We start from the raw sequence: 25,832 nt of genomic DNA on the forward strand, positions 1-25,832 counted from the left end.
CCCATGGCTCTTCAGTTTGAGAACCATCTCCTAGAAGGTCTGGAATGGACCAGGGTTCTATGCACAGAGCTGTGGAGAGCGGCAGTACTTACTACAGAAAGTAAGGAAGAAAGGTAAGATGGGTGAGAGTGAAATGCCACTTACACTAATTGGCCTGCACAAGCTCCATCTCCTTTAAATGCTCCCAGGGCACAGCTTCCTGGATCTATGTCCGGAGTCAGCTGACTCAGGCCAACTCCAGCTCTGCAGCCTCTCCCCAACACAGCCAGATCCTAGGGACCCCAGTGCATGCCCGGCCCCCATCTTAACCTTGAGCAGAGACGGCAGCGCCCCACCTCCAGCAGCCCTTGGGCTCGGCATCAAGCCAGCTGGGTCTGGTCTCTGTCACGGGGTCTGCCCGACTCACTTTTCTCCTTCCCTGATATCCTTGGGCCCTCAGTCTGCCCAACACCTAATTTTAAGCTTCATCTGCAGAAAGTAAGAACACTTCCCTGCCCTACCCATTTCGTAGACCAGTGACCAAAGGTCTTCAAAAACACCTAAAAACTACAAAGTACTGTCGTGTATTGAAAGACAGGGGAGGGGAGTGAGTGAGACAAGAGTTGGTGGTATTGTCACTAACCTGCTAGGTAACCTTGGGTACCTTATGTAATAATCTCTCTGGGTTACTGTTTCTGCATCATTAAAATGGAGTTCAGGATAGTACCTATTCTACAGAGTTACTGTGAGGATTCAGTGAATTAACACACAAATCTAGTCACCAGCAGCATCATTATTATTGTTGTCATTAGCATTACTTCTTTTGATCATCATCACCCCAGGCTCTCCCTAGCCTGGAGGTCCAGTTAGCCAATGGCAGCTCTTCCTCCTGCTGACTTCCGGTCTGGATTTCCAAATCCTATGGGTGGTGAACCCCTAGGATGGAGTCGGGGGCAGGTCTGCTCCTTTTCCAACTGTGCAGATGAGTGATGACCAGATGTCACCTCCCCTCTAGGAACAGCCTGTCTGCTCAAGTGACCTCAGCTGAGTTCCTGCCCCTTTGGCCCATGGGCAGAGCCAGTGTAGGGTCTGTCCTCTGCCAGATCTGGTTGAGCCTGTCTGGATTCCTGCTTCCCCCCAGGCTGGACACTTAAGGCAGTGAGATGGAGGCACACAGCCCTAAATTCCTCTCCTAAATCCACGCTGTCAGAAAACGCGTTCTCTGCCACTGCTCTGATTGCCTAACTTCTTACTGGGCCGAGCAAACCCTCTGCCTGTTTGCCAGACAAATGAGGCCAGGCATCTTATTTGCTAGAAAATCTTGTCCAGAAGGATAAAAACCTCTGTCCTCAATGCATAAAATGACTGTCTCCAGTTTAGTTTAAGAACTCACCTTAAATTCCACAGAAAGATTTCCTTAATAACGCAGTGAGAGAACTGGAGAAAATTCCAGTTTTCTCAATAGAATTTGCTACCCTGCAGGGAAATCATACAGTACAGCCACCACCATTCAGCCTGCTCTCTCCCCGACAAAGGTATGTTTAACTCTTCTAAGAGAAAGTCAACATAACTACAACTTCCCTGATCTTGAATTTCCCTAACCTGGAGCATCCAAGGAAGACCAGTATGCGTTAAGGGCAAAGCCGAGCACAAGTCTACTAAAATATGTATTTAACAGTACTTTTATGTAAGGTTCTTCTTTTTGACAACACATCACTTTGAAGATCCTCTGGTAACTAGAAGGAGCTATCAGAGTGTTTATTCCCTAGTAACACTCCTTAGGGAATTGACTTTAAAGGCGAGATTAAAAATGCAACGTAATTTCTAGACTAACGGATCTTTTTATAAATTGGGCTTTTACATACTGGTTTAAACAGCTCAACATTTCCCCTTAATTCTGCATATATTAATACACCTAGACAAATTTTTGCCATTGTTTCCCCAGGAGTAAAGACGTTATATTTGGCCTTCCTGAAATAATGTGTCTCAAATGGAAGCAAATAGAGCTGATGAGACATTCCTGATAGGGAACGCAGGCCCATGTGGAGCTGTGATGACTTCCCCATAACTATCTCGACTTCTTAAGAAGCGCACCTTGGGCAGCTGGGGCGACTGTGCCTCGCTGTCCCGGTATCTGGGGGCAGTATCCCCGCAGGGCTCCCTCCTGATGGGCCGGGCGCTTACCTCCATGCTGTACCTCTCCACTGTCCTTCTCAGGGGGTCCACAGCCTGCCAGCAAATCAGGATGCACAGGTCAATCAGCAGCATGCCCCCGACGATCACGAGCAGTTTCTGGTCCTTGATGATCTGCAGAGAAGGCAGGGGCAGATGGGAACGGACATGAGAGAGCTTTCCAACAGCAGCCGAGGAACTGGGTCAGGTGAGTGACCGAATGGTGGCACCCCCAGTTTCAAACTTCCCCCAGATTCCCCATCGCCCATAGAATAAATCCAGCCAAGCTTCTTTGCCTGGCATTCAAGGCCTTTCATGAGCTTGGCTTGTCCACACCCCAAACACACACATATACTTAGTTAAGTCTGCTGACTCCCAGTCTCGGACTCTGCTGTGATTTTCACTCCAGGCCTTTGTGGGTGCTGGTTCTCTTGTCTAAAACACTCTATTCTTTCTGTTCAGCAAACTGCTAATAATCTTTAAAGACCCAGATGCATTGTCACCTCTCCATGAAGCCCCCTAACTCCCACAGCAGAACTAATTATTCCCATAGCACTTTGTTCACATAATTATACTCAATACGTTCAATACTTATTATTATGGAGAGTAATAGTAGTAACTACAAGAAGAAAAATAAATATAAATGTTAACATTTAATGAACACATACACTGCACCTGCCTCTAGGTTGATTTTTAAAAAAATTTTTTTTATAGGTTTATTGTTTTACATACATCTTCTCACATAAAGGCAGACACTATTATTCCCATTTTTTGGACTAAGAAACCGAGGCTGGTGCTGGGGGCTAAGTAACTTGCTCAGTGGAATATAGCTACTAAAAAGTGAAGCCCAGATTGGAACCAAGCTCCTCCTCTCTCCAGAATCCACACCCTCAAACATTTACAGCACCTACCAGATGTCTCAGCGACCAGATGCTTTATTAAGTTGTACACCCGCCTGCCCTCCTCAGTAAACTGGGGAACCCCTGACAGAAGGGAAGCCTGTTTTATTTATTTGTTTACCCTCAGTACCCAGCAGGACCTGGCATACAGTTGGTACTTAAGTTTGATGGATTGAATTGAGATGAAGGAATATATAAAGAAGAAATACAGCTTCTACCCGCCTTTGCAGCCTGGGATATCTTTATTATACCGTGAAATTCCCACCCTACTTTATGTCCATTTGATAGGGATTGGCCTGAGGACAAATGCTGTCAGCGGCAAAGCTAACCTGTATTTCACTCACTGCACATTTATGTGTCCTTCCCTGCCCCCTGCCCCAACACCAAATAAAAGCTAATGTGATGAAGTAGTTCTGGAAAAGACTATATAGAAAAATAAACAAAACTGAAGCAAAAGCTTAACAAATACCACCAGGTCTGGCTTTTAACTATTAAAGCCATTTTTAAAGGCGAAATAGAAACACAAGAGGTTTCTCTGTGGCCAAATTGTGAAAAGAACAAGAAAGTATTGCTGAGTTACTACCAAAGAGATCAAATCCACCAAAACCACTTTACCTGGGGCGGGGCAGTGGCAAAGCCCCCTCTGAGATTTTTCAGAAGCATTCAGTGAACGGCTGATGGTTTGCAGAGGCCTGGCTTAACCCTAGTTCTCTGGGGAACCAGGCGGCTCCCTGAAAGCCTTGAGATATTGGACCAAAAGGAAGAAATGCTGAGGAGTTTAGGACTCAGAGGACGGCTAGAAGGGGCTCCCTGGTTGATGCTCACCCAGGGCTGTTGGAGGTCCAGGCATTTGCCCATGGAAGGTCTTTCCCCGGCTTTCTGCCGGTGCCCTCCTACCCTTATTTCAAGATTGAGCCTGAGCAGCTGCTCCTCTGTGAATTTGTAGCCCTGCACAGGGCGTGGGCTACAACTGTGCTCCTGTCAGAACAGAGGCAGGGACCAGCCAGTCTCTCCTCTGTGCCCTGGTGTCTTGTGCAGGGGCTGGCTCTCTGATCTTCCTGGGGAATTAATGAATGAGCTCCCAGAAAAAGGACAAGGGAAAGTGGTGCTGCTGAGCAAGTTCAAGGTCACTGCCTCCTGCCTAGGGCTCAGGTTCTGCTTCCCATAAGGCCCCACCTGCTGCAGGTTCCTATTTCTTCCCAGGCCTTTGTAGCTGCTGGTTCTTTTGTCTAAAACAACATTTCCTTTCTGTGAGAGGTTCTGTATGGCTGCACGAGTGTGGGGCGGGATGGGGGTGGCTGGAGACGGGGTGAGCTGGAGCAGGAGAGCCTGTGTGCATGTGATGGGGCCTCCCGTGGGGCTGCTGGAGGTTTAAGCATCTTTAAGCAGCAGAGTGATGGGGAGCTCTCTGCAGCATTGAGGGGTGGACCTGAGGTGGGAGCCTGAAGTAGGAGGCCAGTTAGAAGCTGGGGCCGCTGTCCTGATGAGGAGGGAGGAGGCCCGATGCAGAGCAGTGACTACCAAATGGACAGGAGAATGCAGATGCCACGAATACCAGGTAGGCAGAGTTGCCAACCTCAGCCTCTGAGTCCTCTTCCCTTCCCCAAACTTCTCCCACCAGCAAGTGCCGGCACCTCCAGGTCCCTCCTTCTCTGCCAAGGCTTTCCCATGAGATGGAAGGGGTACTACTCTTCCCACAGTATAACTTCCAGGAGGCAGTGACCTTGAACTTGCTCAGCAGTGCCACTTCTCCCGGCCTCTTCCCAAGGGCCCATGCACATAGGAGTATGGACCACCTTACACTCCAGCACACAATACCTCGGGTCCTTTGGGACTGCACAGTCTCTCCTGGACGAGAAGTGGTACGCTGAGAGGGAGGGGCTGAGAAACATGAGGTGGGCACACTCAGTGAGTCATCTACAGGGGAGGTAGATGCAGCACCTTGACCCCTGCTGCCTGAATAGGGAAGGCACCCACGGCACAGCTGGCCTTTAAACTTCCCTCTGGTAAGTGTGATAAAGCCAAGTCCTCCCAGTTTTAAGGCTCAAGTCTGAAGCCTGAGGTAGCATGTGACTAGAAAGACAGGATCTGGGATTATGTGGACCTGGATTGGAGTCCTGTTTGCATCCCTTGTGACCTGTGTGTGATCACTTCCTCTCTCATTCTGCATTTTTGATTTGTACAATGGCAAGGAGTGGAAGGTAGTTGGGGGAGGCTCATGTAAGCTCTAAGCATGGTGCAAAAAAAGAACACAGTTTTGGGCTCCTTCTAATCCCAGTTCTTGTCAAATGTGATCCTGAGCACGCTATATAACTTTGCTGGACTTATCTCCTCCTCGAAAAGTGGAGCCAGGGAGCCCTAAGCTGCAGAGCTGGTATAAGAGTAAAATGAGATGATGTATGGAAGGCATTTAGTACAATGTCCAGCACAGAGAAGATGCTCAACAAATGGTAGCTGTTTGGCTGTCATTACTTGGGTTTTCCCAATTTCTGATTCTTTGTTTATGTGCAGGACAGTGACATCTAGGGGCAAAGTGTGATATTGCACCTCAGCTCTACTAGATTCAGGGCTAAACATCATACAGACGGATCCAAGGTGGGAAGAGCCTGAGAAGAGAGGACACATCAAATTTCCAAAGCCTGACACTTGGCCAGTGTTTGTGACTAAACAAATTTAGGCTAAGTAGTTATGAATCACATTTGACTTATTAATCACAGGAACAATTTATTGAGTGCCTCCTCTGAATTAAGTTCTGTTCTAGGCACTAGGGATGCAACAGTGGGCAAAACATAAACACCCTGCCATGGAGCATGCATAAAAGGGGGAAGACTAATAATGAATAATTAAACAAATATTGCATGCATATACACAGTGCAATGTCAAGGAGAGGTGACTTGAAGTAATCTTTTAAAAAAGATCTAAAATTTTAAATTTAAAAAACAGCACTGATCTGATCATACAAAGTCTGAGCACCAGAGAATCCCCAAATTAGGCAAGGTCATCTCTCTAGTCTCACCTCAGCTTCCCTGAGTTCCCTCCTTATCTTTCAGCTTTCTCTTCAAGAGCTGCATGAACTTTTCTCCATTGTGTCAGTGCACAACAAAGCCATGAAACTCAGTTCTCTCTCTGGGGCTAGGAAGTTACTAGTGCTCCATTCTCACTGAATGAGAGATGGGAGTGAAGACATCAGGAATGATTAAGCACCAGCTTCTGGAATCAGATCTGAGTTTGACTCCTACTGACTTAGCTGTGTGACCTTAGGTAAGGTTCCTAATCCCTCTGAGCCAGTTTCCTCATCTCCAAAATGGGGAAGATGACCACACAAATCACATTAGATTATCAGAGCCTGGCTTATGATTACTGTTCAACAAATGTCAGCTATTATTACTAAATGTCACTTCCCATGGTTGTTTCTGAGCAGGGATCAGCAAACTACAGATATGACCTACTTTTGACTTTGTAAATAAAGCTTTATTGGAACACAGTCAAAGCCATTCGTTTATGTATTTGTCTCTGCTTTCGTTCCACAACAGCAGTTACGTGGTTGTGACAGAGGCTGTATGGCCTGTAACGCTGAGCATATTTACTATCTGACTCTTTATAGGAAAAATTGGCTGACATCTTGTTTTGAGAAAAGAGCATTTCTTTTTCTCTTCAAAAAGCTTCAGATATTTTGACTGATCCAGACTGCCCTCCTACTAGGACCAGCTAACTGCCTACTTTCAGGGACGCCATTCCAGAGGGAATACAGTGTGAATGGTGCCCCCTAGAGTTGTTCGTTCAGCACAGCGGCCCTGCCTTCCTGCCATCAGTCAGATGATGGTGCTCTCTCAGCATTTTCCTGAAGCTGAGTCTGGATGAAAGTCCGAGGGGACAGTCCCATGTTACTGTCTGCAACAGTATCAAGTCATACTTGTAGTGAGCTTTCTTTGTCCTCAAAAAAAACACCTGTCCCCAGAAGGGAAGACCTCATCTCCGAGTTACTGCTCTCTCTCAAACTTTCAATTTGGTTCTAGTAAATATAAGAGGCAGAATAAATACTATAGTAGTGGGGCTTCTCAATTCAAGATTTTATAATTGGTCTTTAGGAAAAAATGGTAACATACTATAAAAACATTGAATTTGGAAGCATTAAGTCACCACATGTCAATACTTCCTTTAATGGGCTTCTTTTCTTTTAATGTCTTTTAAAATGTAGCCATATGGGGTGAAGTTTGTGTATGTGTGTCTGGGAAGGGTGTGACATCGTAGGTGGAGGGAAAACGAGGTGGAAGCCAGGGAAGGAAGAAAAAGATAAAAAGACTATGAAAAAAAAAGTGTGTGATCGCATTTACAAATTTAGGTAAATCTTGTATGTGTCAGAAAAAAAAATTAAGGGGCCCATTTAAAAAAAAGTCTAAATTTAAAAAATAATAAAACAAAGTAATGACAGTAAAAACCAATCCTGGCTATATAAAAGGTTGGAGTCATGGAGAATTCAATCCTAGTTTTGTCCCACAACTGCCACAACTCTTTCAAAACCATCTGGTTCCTGGACTTGAATTTTTGATCTGTGTAAGGTATAAATCTCTCTTCTACACTCTTAACCTCCTCTAATTTGGTTGATAAACGATACTCCGCTGTAGGGCCACAAGGCTGTTCCTGGAATAACTGGAAAGCCTAGAGCAAAAAGTGTCTCACACCGGAATGTGTGTTCCTCTGGCTTAAATCATCTTCACCACAGACTGAACTGGTGACCAAATCTTGCACTCAAAGCCTTTCTGTTGTACTCAAAGCAGTTTCTCAGACAGGCCCCCTCCCTGGACGCCTGGGCCCACGACCTCCCTGGGCTCTCACTTTGCCCAGACACCCTGGGGGTGGAGTCCCCTCGGCTCAGGCAATGCAGCGGCTGTGGCCACATCACAGCTCCAACTCCCATGGGGCTTTCAGACAACTGAACTCCTAAAGTCTTCCCCAGCACGCTTTGTCAATTGTTACCGAAGAATCCAAGTGTTCTGGCTTAGTGATCACGTAAGTAATGGAACATAAAGGCCGGTCCTTCATTACTGAAAATGATATGCATGAACCACATACTGACACAGAAGAAACAACACTGATTCTTCAAACCCAGGATGGAGTTGTCATAAATAGCCGAGCATCTCTAACCAGAGCCGCAGACTGGGAGGGGCCCCAGAAGTGAGCTGGTGCCTGTCAAACTTTGGCTAGCATCAGCTTCACAGAGAGGGCTGGTGAAAACACATGTTTCGGGGCTCCACCCCAGGATCTGATTCTTAGGGCTGGGGTGGGTCCTAAAAATTTGCATTTCTAACAAGCTTCCAGGTGATGCCCATGATCCTGCTGGTCCAGCCCGCACTCTGAGTAGCTCTGATCTAGACCACAGGTCTTCCACCCTGGCTGCATATTAGAGTCCCCTGGGGAAGTCTAATAACTCCTGATGCTCAGCTCTAGCCAGGGAGATGTGGTTTCAGCTGGCCTGAGCTGGGTTACTTGCAGTTTTTAAAAGCTCCCATTTGATTATAAAGTGCAGTCAGGTCTGAGAAGGACTAGGTGGCCAGGCTCCTCATCTTACAGACAGGAAGGAGTTGTCACAAATGCTGCTGAGGCCCAGCGAGGGGAGGGCCTTCCAGGTGAGCACAGGCAGTGGGGTGGCAGAGCTGGGCTCTTTCCTCCCTCTAAATGGAGCCCCGGGTGGAGCAGAAGAGGCAAAGCTGCTCCAGTGGGACCAACCACAGTCCCTGAGTTTATAGGAGCGAAGGATGTCGGAGTGTTTCCTGAGCACCGGATGTGGGCCCAGCTGAGGGAGAGCTGTGTCCAAGACAAGCTGGGGGGACCAGGGAGCCCAGGAGTTGGGGAACTGCCATGTGCCTGGGAAAGGAGCCACAAATGGCCAACTGGGGAAGTATTTCACCCATTTTGAATATTACGATGGACTCCACATATATTAGTTGTTGACCAAAGGACCTCAAAGCCATTAGACTTGCCTGAATTTTTAACCAGGAGCAAGGGAAAAAGAGCACCAGCCACCAGAAGGGTTAAAATGACAGTTTGGAGAAAGTTTCGCTATGACTACATCCTAAGAGTCAAGCTTAATCAACACGATGGTTAGAGCCAACCACACGGGTGGCAAATGCTTTCCTCCCCCACGAAGGCAGAGGGCTCCTGTCCTCTAGGGCCTCTTCGAAAGTGGAAGCATTAAATCAGGCCTCTGCCCTGTTTCTACTCTCCTCTTTCAAGGGCTCTTCATTGCCCATAAGTTAAAGTTGAGATTCCGTACCTCCTGCCTTTCCCTGAAGCCCCCTCTTGTACTCTGTCTCCACAAACCCTGTGCCCCGTGAACACCCCCATCCCCTCCCCTAAGCCTCCGTGCACACAGTTCCCTCTACGGGGCTTGAAAACTCCCCAGCCTCTGCCTCTCAGTCACCCTCCAGGTCTTAGCATAGCCATCACTTCCTACAGGAAGCCTTCCCTGAGTGCTGTACCCCAGTTTCCCCCATATACACCCAACCAGCCCCTATCATCTTGCATTGTAAATGCTTTGTTAGCTGTCTGATCTCCCCAGGAGCCTGAAGGTGTTGGGGGTGGGAGTCGGGAGGTGGGGAAGGTTGTGTGTAGCTTGAATCCAAAGCAAATAGCCCAGTGCCTGGCACATAGTAGGTGCCTAACAAATCTTCATTAAATAAATACAAATTGAACATTATAAACACCCTGCAATAGAAGGCAGGATTACCTTCTTCTTCATTTTCACATTTTTGAAGATGGCGTGGACCCTCCATGTCTTTGCAAACATTGCCCCAAAGGCGGTTGTGTAGCCAACGGTGAGAATCCAGGTCCTGACCTAGAGGCCGTGAGAAAACAGAGGCATTAACATCTCCCAGGTGGCTCCAACAAGGGGACTCTAAATGGTGTTGCTCTACTTTACATACTGTAGAGTTTTACCAGCACCAATGGTCCTTCAATCACGTTTCAATCTGATAGACGTTTGGTTCTACTGGCCACTTGCCAGACCCAGGCCCCTGGGCGCAGAGGCACATGAGAGTCAAATCCTGCCTTTGATGGGCCCACAGCCCAGAGGGAACCAGTCACAGAGAGAGGCACAGAGGGCCCCCAGGACCACTGAGGGGTCACAAAGGTGTTTCAGGGCAGCTCTCTGGTCTTCCCTCACCTTCCTTGACAGCCTTCTAATGTGGGGAGACATGCCTGCAGAGGTGAACATAATCACTGATTTCTGTCTCCTCACCCGAGTCTCTAGGAGACCAGGTGGCTCCAGGAACCTCCCAGCTCCTGGGTTGTGGGCAGCGGGTAGGGAAGGGCACTGGGCCACAGGGGCTGAGACTGGGCAGGACAACAAGCCTGCATGGCTCTTCTCCAGTGCTAGCAACCCCACCACTCTGGTAGAGCAGTGCAGGACTTGGCCAGAGCTGGCCTTGGGGACACCTGACTGGCAGCTGCACCAGCCCAGCTCATGGCCATCATGAGGGGCTCAGTTAGGAGGAAGGCCAGGGGGAAGGGCTGTGACCTTCCCACTCCCAGCAGGGGCCTGTTTCCTTGGGCCTTTGGAGAAAGACAGGAATGATGTTGCCTGGGTCCTACTGCTCAGCCCCCAGTCCCAGCCCCCCATGGCCTATCATTCTGCGTGACCTCAGGAGTTTGGTTACTCAGCACCAGGCCAGCCTGGCCACTGAACCCACATTCAGACCTTGGCTTCCTGCTCACGACTAACGTCCTATCTGGCTCTTACCTGTTCCCCAGGACTAAAGTGTGCCTTGATCTCTAGCCCTGGGCCGGTGGCTGCTGGGAACGATCAGCCCTGATAGGAGCCTACAGCCTGATTCATGCAGGCTGGGATGGCCAGCCGCCATATGTTAGGTCTTGGAGGCCTCCCAGGTGCCTACTCCCCACCTGCACTACCACCTTGGCCAGACCCTTGGCCAGACCCCAGCCTCTCCCAATTCCAACGTCACTGGCTGGTCTGGACACTCTCCAAGACCCTGGAGATTCCTCAGCTCCAGGCTGGACCCCGTATCATGGCCCAGCCCTCAGCTGTGCACCACTGAGTTCTGGGGCCTCCCACTCCCTGGGACAAAAAGGCTGCGTGCTCTGTGAGCTCCAGTTCTCAGCTGTGGTCTTTCTTCTGCTCTCCTCAGCTCTGCTGAGCTAAATTCTCTCTGAAAGGCCCCTGAGCCTCCTCCACTGAACACAGCAGGAAGAGGGATATGGGAGGGAGAGACAGCCAGGCTGGAGCAGACAGCCAGGGTCTCCGTGTCCAGAGGAGTCAGTCCAGCAGGTTTGCCCGGCCTCAACCGGCCCCGTCCAGCCCCAGGCTGCGGGCGGTTAGGTAGGAGGTTCCCAGACACACTCCCTTCATGGAGTCCCTTCGCCCTGCCTTTCTATTCCAGTGACTTGGCTCTCCAGCTTTCCAGAGACAGAACATTTTCCCTTTCCATTTGATTTGTAAAAATAGGAACTGGCTGGGTAGAGGCAAGGACAACCCGTAAGAAAGACCAGCAGCGTTACAGCAATTGCTCAGAAACACAGACATCTGAGGTGTGAATGCTGACAATGGCACAGGCGGGGACCTAACCTTCTTCTTTTTTTAAATTTCAAAAATTTCTGACAGGCAAGAATGAATCACAGTACTTTAAAGAAGGTCTTGGAGGGCCACATCATCACTCTTATTAAAATACAGGGATGCAAGAAAAGTAAACAGAACAGGGACTGGGAAGGAGACAATTACTGGGAATTTAGACCTTATTCAATGACTGGATCACACTTTCCTAGTCTGTCAGAGTTGCAAAGGACCTTACAGATCATCTAATTCATTCATTCATTCATTTATTCGTTCATCTGTTCATCCAGTAAGTATTACTAGGCCAGAAACTTAGTATATAATGATAGAAACACACAAATAAAACCACAGCAACAACCAACACCAAGGTGATTTTTTGAATCCATCAGTTGAGTGAGAAAACCCCTTTGCAGATGAAGAAACTGAGACTCAGGGTGTTTAAGGTATTTCTCTCAACCACGCCACTCAGTGCAGCCCTCTCTCCCTCACATCATGCCAGCTCCTCCTCAGCCTCCTTGACCCCAATCAGGTTCTTCCCTGCCCTGGAGGCAGAGGTCAGAGGGACAGGACACACCTGTGGGCGGGGCTGGCCGGCCTGAGAACACTCTCCTCGCTGATCTCAGCACACTTTCAGAGCTAATGGTTGCCACGGTTGTTCTGGCCAATGCCCTCCAAGCGTTTTGACCATATTCTCTTATCAGAAAAACAATTTTAAACATGAACATATACAGAAGGTGGACATTTAAAAACGGATGGTAAGAAATGAAATAGCATCATTACTTTTACCTCATAATGTGGCAGACAATGTTCTCCTATAAAGTATCACCCCAATGTGCTTCACGTTACTGTATTTGCTTTGACTTCTTTGGAGTAATAATTTCCAGGCCACTGATCTATTTTGTAGGGCCAAATTCCTTAGGACTCAATCATATCAATGAGATAAAGTTAGTTAAAACACAATAACACAAATTTAACCTGGCATCTGGACATGGCAGTATGTTGCCATAAACTGAAAGCAAAGAACGGGTGAGGACGCCTGGGCAGAAAGGAGTTACCCTGGCAGAAAAGGTGAGCTTTCAAAGCCCTGCTGGCAAAGTCGGCCCGCTAGCTGGTGTCTGAGAATTTGGATTTGGGGAGAGTTTTCCCCATTCCCTCAATAACAAGAGTGGCTCTGTGCCTGAACAAAAACGATTTGTGCCAACGGTGTGGTTTATGCTGCACACCTGCCTTCCTTCTGGGAGCCCGGTATCGTGCTGTGTGCTCAGCATAAGGTACCTTGGTGACCGGCCCCCAGTAAATACCCTGGGTGCTGAGTGTCTAGTGAGCATCCCTAGTACATATTTCATGTGTTGTCACAATTCGTTGCTGGGGAATTGAGTGCGTCCTGTGTGACTCCACTGGGAAAGGCTCCTGGACGCTTGCACCTGATTCCCCCTGACTTCGCCCCATGTGCCTTTTCTGCTTTGCTGATTTTGCTTTATGTTCTTTCTCTGTGATTAATCATTACCGTGAGGACTATTATACGCCGAGCCCTAGTGAATCACTGAACTGGGGGCTGTCTTGCGGACCCTGGACACAATGCTCCGTGGCTGGCTGGTGTCACGGATTGACCCACCACTCTGTTCTCAGGAGAGCTCCTGCATGAGACCACTAGACACACCCACTGAGCCCCAGTGTCAGCCCAAGTATTAAATCTTAGTACCGTTTAATTTCTTCCATTTTTTCTACATAAAAAGTAAATAAAAGCTGTAATATATTCTTCTACAAGATGATCCCAGTGGTTCACATCCCATTTGGAGAAAGCTCTTCAGACAACGATGAAACAACACTAGAAGAAATATTCTGAAAGCAGGACAGTGGAACCCCCACCAGCAGAGCCGCCCATGTCAGGCTGCCTCGCTCAGGGTCATCCCTGGCCTAGGCCGCTGCAAAAGGAGGTCTTATTTCTCTCTCCACTCCTCCACCATCTTTTTAGGATGGAAATGGACCCTGGGGTTCAGTACTGGACCCTCTTTGTCCTAAAAGGGCTCTCCCTGGGTTATCACTCCCACCCTTAGGCTTCAATCCTTTTCTTTGTGCTGATAATTCCCTTAGCTCTTCCCCAGCTCCTACCTCACTTCTGAGCTCCAGACCTGGATATGCCACTGTCACTGGAAACCTAAGTGACACTTAGGTGTCCCATAAAACCTTCACACTCCAGAGCCCAAGCTGAGCCCATGAGCCCTTCTGTTGAGCAGCTCCATTTCCTCCTGACTCAGGGATGGTACCACTATCTGCCTGTCACCTAAGTTAGGGACCTGAAAGCCCTCCTGGGAACCTCCTCTCACCCTCAGTCTCCTATTCAGCCCCCAAGCCCATTTCCCTCTGCTGCACCACCCCCAGAGCAGTTCTCTGCCCTTCCCATGCTCTGACAGGTGGAGCCCCTTGCCTGTGCCTCTCGGGCTCCATGACCTCCTGGCTTCCAGCTGGATCTGGAAGGCACGATCAGGAGACTGGCAGGTGCTAGGAGAGAGAAGATGGGTATGTGCTCCCTGTGGCCACTGCTTCTGTGCTGTGTCTCTGGGCCCCTCACACGGTCCTGGCCCTGTCTGGGCTCAGGGAGACACTCCTCTCTCTACTTTTGCAGGCCTAGGAGTGGCAAGGGCTTCCTGTGTGGTGGCCTCAACACCTGTGTTTGCTTCCTTAACCCCACCTACACCTCTGCAGGTAGTCCCTGCACTGGAGTCTCTCCCTGTGAAGCACGGGGGTGGGCTCTGTTTGTGGCCAGGGCTGTGCCTCACGGCCATCTCATCCCCTGTCTCTCGTGAGTACTCCCTTCCTCTGTGTTCCCGGGGTGCCATCCAGATTTGTCATTTGAGCAGGGCCTCTGGAGGCAGACTGACATGGGTTCAGGTCCTGGCTTTGTCATTCACTATCTACGTGAACCTGGGGCAGGTCACACGACCTCTTTGAGCCTTGATCCCCTCATCTGTGAAATGGGATAATAATAATGCCTCTGACTTCATGGAGTGGTTGTGCTGATGAGATGAAAGAAGGTGGTGTAAAGGGCTGAGTTCTTGATCAATATCTGCTTTTTGTCCATGGCTTCCTTGTCACTGTTCACTGGACAGCTGGGGGATTCTCCAGCTGGTCTCCCCGCCTCTCCTTCGCTTCCTGCTCATCCGACACCCAGAGAGACTGTTCTTCAGTGCAAATCTAAGCAAGTCTCCCTGGATTTAAACCCTTCACTGCCCCACCGAGCCTGCAGGCTGAACTCCAGATTCTTAGCAGGGTGTGCCCCACCCCACAGTACCCCTCCTGTCATTCCTCACATAGCATTTCACTTCCAAGAAATTCTATGCTGTTTAAATGTCCCCACATATCACACTGGCTCACACTGTGGGCCTGGCACCGGCTATTTCCTCCATTCAAAATGCCATCTTCTCTCTAAACTCCTTTACAAATTCTCATTTGTCCTCTGAAAACCAGACTCATGGACCACCTTCTCTGAGAAGCCCTCCCAGACCTTACAAGGAGGTCATGGCTGCCTCCTCCTCGAGACCTTGCCCTCATGCATGTTTCTGTTGTGCTGGTCACACTGAGATGTCTACCTGATAACCTGCCTGCCTCTCCCATGAAATGGTACTACTGGGAGGTGGGTCCTACACAGCCCACCTTTAAATCTCTGGTTTGAGGAGTGATTGGGCTGGGTGGGCTTGCTTAGGAGGTAATGAACCATTTGTCACCTAAAATGTACAAGTCGAGCCCGAACAAGCACAGGAAAGGAAGAGCACACAGAGAACTGGAGTGCTGGACGGCAAAAGAGACTGAGTTTATGGATGGTCCCTTCCTCCCAATGCAATATTCTGTCTGTGAGGTAGTGAGCTCCCCATCGCCACATGGATTTAAGCAGAGCCTGGAGGACTCCCTGTCATGGTACTATAGGGGCATTTCCAGCACCGAGCGACGTTTCATTTGATGATCTTCCTTCCGCGTAGCTCTTATGATGCCAAATCAACTAGAAGGTTCTGTGGGCTCTAATGATTCTGTTTCCAAAATGTCGACTCTAATACAAGCCTCCACTGATTTATCATCACAAGACAAACAGCTACTTCGCTTCCTCTCCCAAAGTCTTGAACATATTTACTCTTCTAACGTTAATGGCTTTCCTTTTCTCTCTTCAGCCATAAAGTTCTTGGCCCCTCTCACACAGCCCTGGCATGCATCCATGGGGGAGGGGAACTTTAGCCAGGCAATGCCCATCTCAGTCTCGACTATAAAAAAGGGAAAAACAATTAGAGCACATCTCTAGATGGAAGGAAAAATCTATGCCCGGAATAGTTCTGCTCAGCCACTTGTTCAATCGATTTTGGGAAGGCCTGCCTGGCAGAGTGAAGGGCTTTCATGGCTCTTTTGGGGACTAGCAGGAAAGGGACACACAGCCTCTCTTGCAGGTCTGTTCTGACGGACGACTGGGGCTGCCAGGCTCCAGGTCTCTGGCATGTGGGCCCCAGGCCAGGAAGTCAGAGGGCAGAGGAAGCCCTGGCAGCTGGCTGGATGCTGCGGGGTGAGCTGCTTTCCCGCTGTCCAGAAGGGTTCCTAAAAGGGCCTTTTGTTTCATTCTGACTGTTCACCCCAGATAATCAATAGTGAGAAGATGGGTAAGGAAGACCCCGACTATCCAAAAACAAGCCCCAGAGCTCCATTACTACGAGGTGGAGGGAAAGGCGTTGTTGTCTGGAGCTAAAAGGCCAGTACAAAGTACTTTACCATGGCCAGCCACCAAAGCATGGGATGACATGCTGAAACAACCTCCAAACTATATTATTACATCAGGTTATCTCTCAACTGTCTCAGAAAGAAATCCCTGAGCAAAAAAAACAAACAAACAAACAAAAAAAAACAAAAAAAACCAAAACACAGATATTTATGGTCATTTAAATGAAAATATCACTAATTCCTAATTCCTACTAGGCTTGAATTTACTGGGAGGCCAGTGAGTGTTCCTAGGTAGCCTTTGACTTTTGAGACAGAGTTATAAAATCCTAGCATCTCTGGGAGGGCTGGAAGAAGACGTCATGCTTCCCAATCAGTGTCTGGGCCGCCACGACTCCATCCTTTCCAGCAGCTGCCCATCCAGAGCTCATTCATACATCTCTTGTGAGCAGATGGTGGAGAATGCGCTTCAGGCCCTAGAATCCAGCCCTGCCTCCTATGATGGGACAGCCCTGCTTCCTGGGATTCCAGGGTGGAGGCCCAAGATCCCTCTTCCTACTCCAGCCGATCCTCGTGGAACAAGGGTTCTGGTGCTTCCATTTCTCTTACATCATCAGTCTCCGAGAGACAAACTCAAAAATAAAGCATGAGTCCTAATCCTGACCTCGCTACTTTGTGGTCTGTGGATGCAGTATCCACATCACCTGGCAGCTTGTTAGAGCTGCAGCATCTCCAATTCATCCCACACCTGCTGAGCTGGAATCTGCTTCTTCGCCTGGAGGCAGCTTTGAGACCCCAGACCCACTCCGGGGTAAGCACCCCCTAGAGGGCAAGGTGGATTCCCCTGGGGCCCTAGCAGGAATCTGAGCCAAGGGCTCCAAGTGATTCACGTGCCCTCTAAGCAGCACTGTCTGTGCAGGTGGAAGTCAGGATGGTGGTTACTCTTGGGGGGGGGGGTGCTGATAGGAAGGGGACAGGAAGGGCTTCGGGGATGCTGGTTATGGCCTGTTTTCTTCATCTGGATTCACAGCTGAGTCCAATCTGTGACAATTCATTGAGCTATACACTTATGAAATGTGTATGTGTATATCTACATTTACTTTAATAAAAAGTTAAAAAAAAGAGAAATAAATAAAAGAGTCAGGATTCTCAGCAAGCAGAGGCAGATGAGAAATAAAGCTGAGCCCGGGGCTGAACTGGCTTCTCCTAATTCTCACGACAGATTCCAATGACTGGGGACTCATGTCCACGCGCCCTCAGAGGTCCCACCCACGTCATTCTTACCTCCCTCGCAGCCCGCCCCGAGGCCCCTTCCAACACTCAAGGTGGCAGAGGTGTCGCAGCTTGGCTTTGACTTGGGCAGGCCCTGAATCCGTTCCTGACCCAGTTCTAGAAGAGCAAGGGTATGTAAGGCCAGGAGCTGCCACGGACGTACCCACGCCCAATCAACAAGGGCCAACCCCAATTCTCCAGGCTCCTCTTCATGCCAAGTTTACCTTGCTCTATCAGCACCTCGCTTAGCAGTGTTCACAGGTGAACACAATTATCCAGATGTAGGCCCATCATTCACTCATTCCATTCATTCATTCATAATGATTATGGCTAACATTTATTGAACCTTCCTATGTGGCAGGCGCCAAGTGCTTTAATGTACCATCTAATTTAATCTTCACAACCCTATGATTATGGCCATTTTACAGAAGAGTAAACTAAACTAAAGAGGAGATGGTAAGTAACTTCAAGTCACATAGCTGGGAAGTAGTGTCATTGGGATTTGAAAGTGAGCAGTCAAACTGAAATTGTCTTATATGCCAGGCACTCTGATATACTTTGGGGACATATCAAAAATGAATGAATAGATATACTAAGACAACTGAATTATATATACACCTTAATAGGGTAAATGTTATGGTATATGAATTACAGTCAAGTCTCCCTACCTGTGGGTTCCACATCTGCGAATTCAACCAATAGGGAGCAAATTGAAAATATTTTTTCAAAAAATTCCAGAAAGTCCCCAAAAGCAAAACTTGGATTTGGAGCACCAGCAACTATTTACATAGCATTTACATTGGATTTACAACTACTTACATAGCACTTACATTGTATTAGGTATTGTAAGTAATCTAGAGATGATTTAAAGCATACACGAGGACTGCGTAGGTTATATGCAAATATCACACCATTTTATATAAGAGACTTGAACATCCTTGGATTTTGGTAGCTGCGGGGGTTCTTGGAACCAATTCCCTATGAATACTGTAAAGGAATGACTATATAACCCAATTTTAAAAAGTATGAATGGACAAAAATTTTGGTTGGGATAAATGTTGACCACATCCCTAAGAATTTAGTTGACCTGTTTTTCCTGGTATAAACCAGCTAACAACAACAAAAAATATTTCCTAAAAAAATGAATGAAATGTCTCAGACATCTTTGTAGTTCAACATGGCTAGTTCCAAACCTCAGTCCTGACAGCTCGCATGTGTGACAGAGTTTCGGTTTTCTCTCCTGTGAAGTGGGGACAGTGAACCTGACCTTTGTCAGGCAGTTTTGGGGACTGACGGGAAGGCAGCATGTGGCGGCTGGCTCTTCGCAGGTCAGAGCAGAGAGTGCTGAGTTTTATGAGGGCACAGGATTGGGGAGTTAACAGGGCACTGCTGAACATCTCCACCCCCAGGATTGCTCTGAGCACCCCAGAAGCTGCTGAGACCTGTGCTGGGACCAAAGGCCCACCTTCGATCAAAGGTCTTCTCGTCCTCACTGCAGCGTCCCTTCTTCCATGCTCGTGTGTGGCTTTCTGCCTAGGATTCCACAAGGAAGGCAAGTACCTTTTCCCTTCCTCACCCACCAGCTCCCTCTCTGGGCTGCCAGGGACTGGGATTCCTGAGTCTCCTAAGCTGGAAGCAGACAGGCCCTCCCATCCCCCTGGCACTGGGGCTCTGGCCCACGCCCAGCGTGGTCCTCCTAGGCAGCTCTGTGCCCACAGGGGCCAAGTTGCTATGGTGATTCCACTACCCACACAGTGTCCAGGGAGACAGCACGGTGTAGCTGGAGCTGTTTGCAAGACTTGCTGAAACTAGGCTGGGAAGATGCCTGAAAGGGTCAGAGGGAGCGGGGGATGGGAACCAAGTGTAACTGCTTCCCTAGCTCTGTGTGCGTACGTGCGTGTGTGTGCATGCTCACACGGGCGCCCACCTCGCTGTCTTCTGAGCAGACCATTTAGTGATTGTCACAGGTTTCTTCCTAAGGGAACGTTCACGGTTTATCGTTGTGTTTAGTTTCTATATTGAAAACCAAAAGGGGAAAAAAAGTCGCATTCATGTGGCAGCAGAACAGACTGAACTGTGACTTCAATTGCTACACATATGAAGCTGGCTTCACGTTCCACTTTATAACCTTGTCCATTAAGATTTCCTGGGATGCCAGGAGATTACACTGTGAAGGGGAGAAAGATGCCTTCCCCCTTGACCCTACACTTGCCTTATGCTCCAGGCAGCTCCTCTGAATAGTTGTTCAAACCACTCCACGATCCTGCATGGGGATTCATCGTGCTCATTTTATACATTACAAAACTGAAGCTCAGAGAGGTAAGTCACCCACCACTGCCAAGAGGTAGGAAGTGTAGGACGTGGGAGTCAAACCCCGGCTGTTGAAGATCTGTGCTCGCTGGGCTAGGCGGCTCTGCTTCCATCTCCGTCTCCCCACCCTGGGAGTTTACTGGGAGAATCTTCCAGGCCCAGAGAGGAGAATCCAAGGCACCATGTGAAATAAAGGAGCCGAGCCCCTTGGAATAGCAGGTGGAGGACAATCCAAATTGCACCCATTGGGGGTTGGCACTTAGACTCCAAATTCGTGAGATTTCAGTTCCTCTTCTGAGCAATATTGGGAACTATTAAATAAGTGATCCCGGTCCTAACCCATGTACACATTCGTGCTGACCCAATTCAATCCACAGTAGTTAATCTATGCCTCCCCTCCCCACCACAGTCAGGAATGTGAGCTCCCCTTTGCAGAGCCTCTGCAACAGCCCTTACTGCAAATAAATGAATCCTCGGGGCGGGGAGAAGCAGGCCGGAGCATCTTCAGAGCCTTCGTGTTCCAGCTAATGCTGATTTGTAAAGTGCTTTATGATTTATTCATATCGCCTTGCCAGGCTTCCCAGGACAGCCTTCCTCTCACACAAATGAGCGCGACTCCCAGAGCAGAATGTCAGGCTTCATTAAAAGAAAACACCGGGTGTGGGGGATGTCCCCGTTCTGGCTCCCTAGCCTGCGTCACCCAGCGTTTGGAGGATTCGGGGCAAACTCCAGGAAGCACCTGTGCTCTGACAGCATTTGGCTTATGAGCAGGGTGAGGTGTCAGGAGCTCTTTTCTGAGAGGCAGAGACCCTCCAAGGGCTGGGCCTCACGTCTCTGCACCAAAGACTAGACCTTGGGCCAGCTGATGTGTTCCCAGGTGGCAGGCACAAGTGACAAGGACCTGGAGAGAGGGACCCCGGGAGGGACTTGGGTGGAGCTCTGCCCCCTGATTCTCCTCGGTTGGGAGACCAAGGTGGGCGTCTCAGCTCTCGGGGATGCCACTGAGAGCCCAGAGCACCGTGTAAATGAGAAGTTACCAAACTGGCCCCCATTTGGTATTTTCATTATTACCATTACCATCAAGTACCATTTTCATTATTACCATCATCATGGTCTCCTTAAACTTGGAGAGGGCACCTGGGCACGAAAGGGAGAAGGAAACCCAACTTTCTTCACTTAGCTTCTTCAGGGTGCCTTGAGAGCAGCCCCTCCCTCAGCCTCACCACTATCCAGGAAAGCTGGACACACATGGCACCCATGAGATCACAAGGCCCACAGGGCACAGAAGTCATGCTGATGCAGCAATGAAGGGGACTTCAGGGGCTTCACACCCTCCCTAGTGAGCAGGACACAAGCCACGGACACCATCCTCATGCCAGGGGGTCACACTTTTGAGGGAACAAACTGCTAAACCACACTCACAAGGACTTTTGAGCAGCTCAGCTTCTTTGGAAGCTGACTCCAGGCACCCTGACACTAGGCACATGGGGGACTTGTGACTCTTGAGTTCACCTCCTTAACCCCCAGAAGGGCAGAATAAAGAAGGGGGACAGGAGTGGGCTTGGATAAAAATCTCTCTAGTAGGAAGATCGAACTGGGTGAGTCCTGGAGCACGTGGGGTCTGACTGCCCTCCAGACCCACCCCAGAGAGGAGAGATGGCTGAGCACCCCAGAGACCCCCTGGGGTACTGGGGACTTGACCACGCACTTCTCAAATGGAATCTTTCAGACCAAGTACACGTTCTGCGCACATCAGTTGCTGGACAACTCACGTTGAGGTTACTGGTAACGTTAACAAGTCAGTCCAATGTGATCACCCGCAGGACTCAGGGGAGCATCATCACGTGCTCCGGGGCTTCCCTCCTGCCCACATGCTGTCCCAGAGTCTAGGGACCCCAGGCAGTCCTGAAAGTCCAAGGTGTGGGCGGTGACCTGCAGCACTTTTAAGAGGTCCCTCCCCTTGTTTATCTCTGGCTGCCAACTTTCTCTCCATAATCGTCCAGTAGTGGCAACACAGATTTTAAAAGAGACTACATGGGCCTACATTGCTCTTAACACTTAAAAAGAAAACAGCAATAGGAGAGGCTGTGGAGAAAAGGGGGCCCTCCTGCTCTGCTGGTGGGAATGCAGTTCGGTGCAGCCACTGTGGAAAACAGTGTGGAGATTCCTCAAAAGACTAGGAATAGACTTACCATATGACCCAGGCATCCCGCTCCTGGGCATATATCCAGAAGGAACCCTACTTCAAAAGGACACCTGCACCCCAGTGTTCATAGCAGCACTATTTACAATAGACAAGACATGGAAAAAGCCTAAATGTCCATCAACAGATGACTGGATAAAGAAGATGTGGTATATTTATACAATGGAATACTATTCAGCCAACCAACAACATAACGCCATTTGCAGCAAACTGGATGTTCCTGGAGAATGTCATTCTAAGTGAAGTAAGCCAGAAAGAGAAAGAAAAATACCATGTGAGATTGCTCATATGCGGAATCTAAAAAAACAAAACAAAACCATAAATATAAAACAGAAACAGACTCATAGACATAGAATACAAACTTGTGGTTGCTAGGGGTACAGGGGGTGGGAAGGAACTGGGATTTCAAAATGCAGAATAGATAAACAAGATTGTACTGTGTAGCACAGGGAAATATATACAGGATCTTGTGGTGGCTCACAGCGAAAAACAATGTGACGATGAATGTATGTATGTTCATATATAACTGAAAAATTGTGCTCTACACTGGAATTTGACACAACATTGTAAAATGACTATAACTCAATAAAAAAAATGTTTAAAAAAAAAGAAAAAAGAAAGAAAAAAAAAACAGCAACAACAAAAGAGTTGCTTTTGGATTAATCTGGTCAACACTGATCCTTTAATCATCCCTTCAAGCTCTGGTCCTCTAGGCAGGGAATTGGATACATTATTGCATTTGGGACAATGGAGAGACCTAAATGTCTAACCCAGTTTTGAGAGATCATAGTAAAGTCCAGAAATAAATCCCAACTGTTCATCCTCATCTTAAAAAGTAAACCAATACTACTTTCAACTGATAGTTCTACATAACTGCTAATTGTTAATGTACAAACTCCTTAAAAAAATTAACAACAACAACTAGGCATCAAAAATTTTAAACACGTTAATTAATTTTCAAAATAATATTTCTAAAATATAGTAAACAAATTACACTGTTTTGGGCTTTCTTAAATATATTCATTCTTAGTGGGTGGTGATATAATTCCCAAGGTGGGGGCAAACTTTTTTTTTTTTTAATTTAAATTTTTTGGGTGGAGGGGGAGGTAAGTAGGCTTACTTACTTATTTATTTTTAATGGAGGTACTGGGGGTTGAACCCAGGACCTCCTGCATGCTAGGCATGCACTCTACCACTGAGCTATCCCCTCCCGCCAAACATTGGTTCTTGAATGTGAAAAAATGTTAGCCTTTTATGTAGTAACTATAGCTATACGTATAGTATATGAACAGACATACAATATATCTTTGATATTGAAATTTCAAGAGGGGATGATCAGAAAGGAAAGTCTAGAAAGTCTCCTTAGGAAAGTAACTGAGAACAAAGGGTCGAGAAACACTGCAATTAAATAGAGAATAAGGATAGTTAATTTTTCTTGTACAACTCAAAGTCACCCTTACAGAGACATCTCTTCTTATACTCTGTAGTGATTATTGAGGTCGACGGGGAGACTACTTCTTTCTTACACAGCCCTGACCCTGCCCCCAGGCACGATGCGTTTCCGGGTGGTCGTTTTTCGCCCTTGCTTTTCTAGGTTATCCGGTCATTCTCAGTAGCCTGTCTCCCAGCAATGGTCTGTTAAATACATGATCCTAATTTTACCGGCAATACATAAGTTTATTCTGGTCTAAAAGCTACACCACGCTGCCCTGTTGAATTGCCTACATGGCTGAACGGGCTGTCTGCTGCCTGTTCATGTAGTCTCATGCATTTCTGTGTTTTTGGTGATTGTGGTCACCAAGAAAACCTTATATCACAAACCACTGGAACATGCAGAAAGAATGACTTACGGTGCAAAGGGTTTCAAAGGTCTTTTCAGAGACAAAGGACCCATCAAGGCCAAAGAGAAAGATGGATGCATAGGAAAGCATTCCTCCGAGGATGATGAGGTTGTTCATGTATGGACTCGACATCTTTATTAGCCTGACAAGAGAAAGATACTGCAGTTAACAGGACTGTGAATGGAGCTATTCCTTCAGCACATATTTTCTGAATGTGTATCTTGTCACCAAAGCTGGAGGGAGAGAGAAAAATGAAAGCCCTGGTTTCCTCCACTGCCCACCCTGCCAAGACTGTGCCACCTCCAAGGGGCTGCTTCCCTCCGACTAAAGGACCCCGGATGCTATCATTTCTGGTTGTTGATTTCCCTTTCTCCTCAGTCAAGTTCACCTACCACCTCTCTGGAGACAGCTTCTAGCTTCTTCAACCATTAATTTTTAGTTTACACAAAGACGTTCAGTCAACAGGGTTTTTTGTTTTTTTGGGTTTTTTTGTTTGTTTGTTTTGGGTTTTTTTGGCTGCAACTGGGAAGACAGCCAAAACTAGAGAATTCTAATTTAAGTTCAGCTACCTTCCACAGTGAGGGAGGAGATGGCCACACCACAATCTCCCATGCTGAGTGGACCAGATCTAGGAGGTGTACAGGTGAGAATTCAGGGCTGCTCAGGAATTGTGGTCACCAGGTGGTAAGCGAGTATCCACTTTGGCTATCTGAAGCTCACACTGTCCTGGGCACAAAGGGGGCCACACGCGTGAGTAGGAGCACCTCTCCCTGTCACCAGGTGATGGAGGTGGACAATGGATTCCCCACCCCAACTTCTCCTCCTGTCTTCACCAGACTGCTGTTGGGGGGCACTCTTTATACTCCCAAACTCTACAAACTCTACATTCTTCTCTCTCACTTTCTTGAGGAATCCTGCTGTGGCTCCCAGAAGCACAGCAAGCCAGGGCTAGGTTAAACCATCAGTTGGCTGGAATTTACCCGCAGCAGTGCCTGGCTCCCCTAGCACAATCCGTTCAGAATGTCTTGGGTTTTTAGGCACCCCGTGGTCCAGATGCTCTTTTGCAGATTGTAATTATGGTCAGTTGTTCCTCCAACATTTTCTTTTGCATTCTGCACTTATATTCATCCTTCCACATTTAAAAAATGTAGTGTCAAAGTAGTAGAGAAATAAAAAGTGTGCTATAAACTGTGACCCACTCACAGGCTTTTGAGTTGGGAGCCCTGGGTCCAGCACTTGGCCCCTGCCACCCCACAAGGTGCACCTTTAGCAAGTCAATTAGCTGGCTGAGTTTCCTCAACTATAAAAGCACAGGTCCCACTGCCTAGGGCATTTGTGAGGCTGAGAGGAGACTGGGTCCCTGGAGGTCCTTTTGCAAACTAAAAATTGCTAAAGCCCCTTCATTCTTAATACCATAGAAAGCTGGGGAGGAGGGAGGCCAGGAGTTGGGGCAGGCTTCCTCCTAGAGGAGGTGGACCTTAAAGGATGAGAAGCATTTAGAAAGATAGAAGTGAGGGAGATTTGAAATCAGTGACATTTATTTCCTATCTCTTTGCAGAATTTTTTAATCTGCAAAGCCAGTCAAAAAATTCACATGAAAAACAGCCTACTGGAAAGAGTAATGGTAATTCTCCTTAGGAGGCAAAGAGGGGGTAGTTAAAGAATTAAAGGACAGGGACAACTTGCTGTTATGATGAGAACTCTTGCAGCTTGTAGGAAGGGAATCTAACATTAAGAGCTGACTATGTGCCCAGGTCTTGTGCCAAGTGCTAATAGGCATGGTCATCATTTAAGGTTTGTACGGAGTAGATGAGATTTGCTTCAATTTTTTTGGTGGCAATATATGTGATATTGGTGATAAATAAAACAACAGGTGAATTAAACTCCTTTTGTTC

The 25,832-nt window shown here is 47.9% G+C and overlaps 1 protein-coding gene across 2 annotated transcripts in view; it reads right to left on the minus strand.

Moving 5' to 3' along the window:
* Window positions 1-25,832, minus strand: part of GABBR2 (gamma-aminobutyric acid type B receptor subunit 2) — a 353,289-nt gene that overhangs the window by 50,770 nt on the left and 276,687 nt on the right. For both annotated transcript variants that reach the window (XM_010977466.3, XM_031450080.2), the window contains exons 11-13: window positions 23,947-24,079; window positions 9,778-9,885; window positions 2,164-2,286 (exon numbers count right to left, since the gene is read on the minus strand). In XM_010977466.3, coding sequence (XP_010975768.1) covers window positions 2,164-2,286; window positions 9,778-9,885; window positions 23,947-24,079 — 364 coding nt within the window. The remainder of the gene's footprint in view (window positions 1-2,163; window positions 2,287-9,777; window positions 9,886-23,946; window positions 24,080-25,832) is intronic.

This window comes from Camelus dromedarius, chromosome 10, assembly GCF_036321535.1.
Source record: "Camelus dromedarius isolate mCamDro1 chromosome 10, mCamDro1.pat, whole genome shotgun sequence".
Taxonomy (NCBI): Eukaryota; Metazoa; Chordata; class Mammalia; order Artiodactyla; family Camelidae; genus Camelus; species Camelus dromedarius.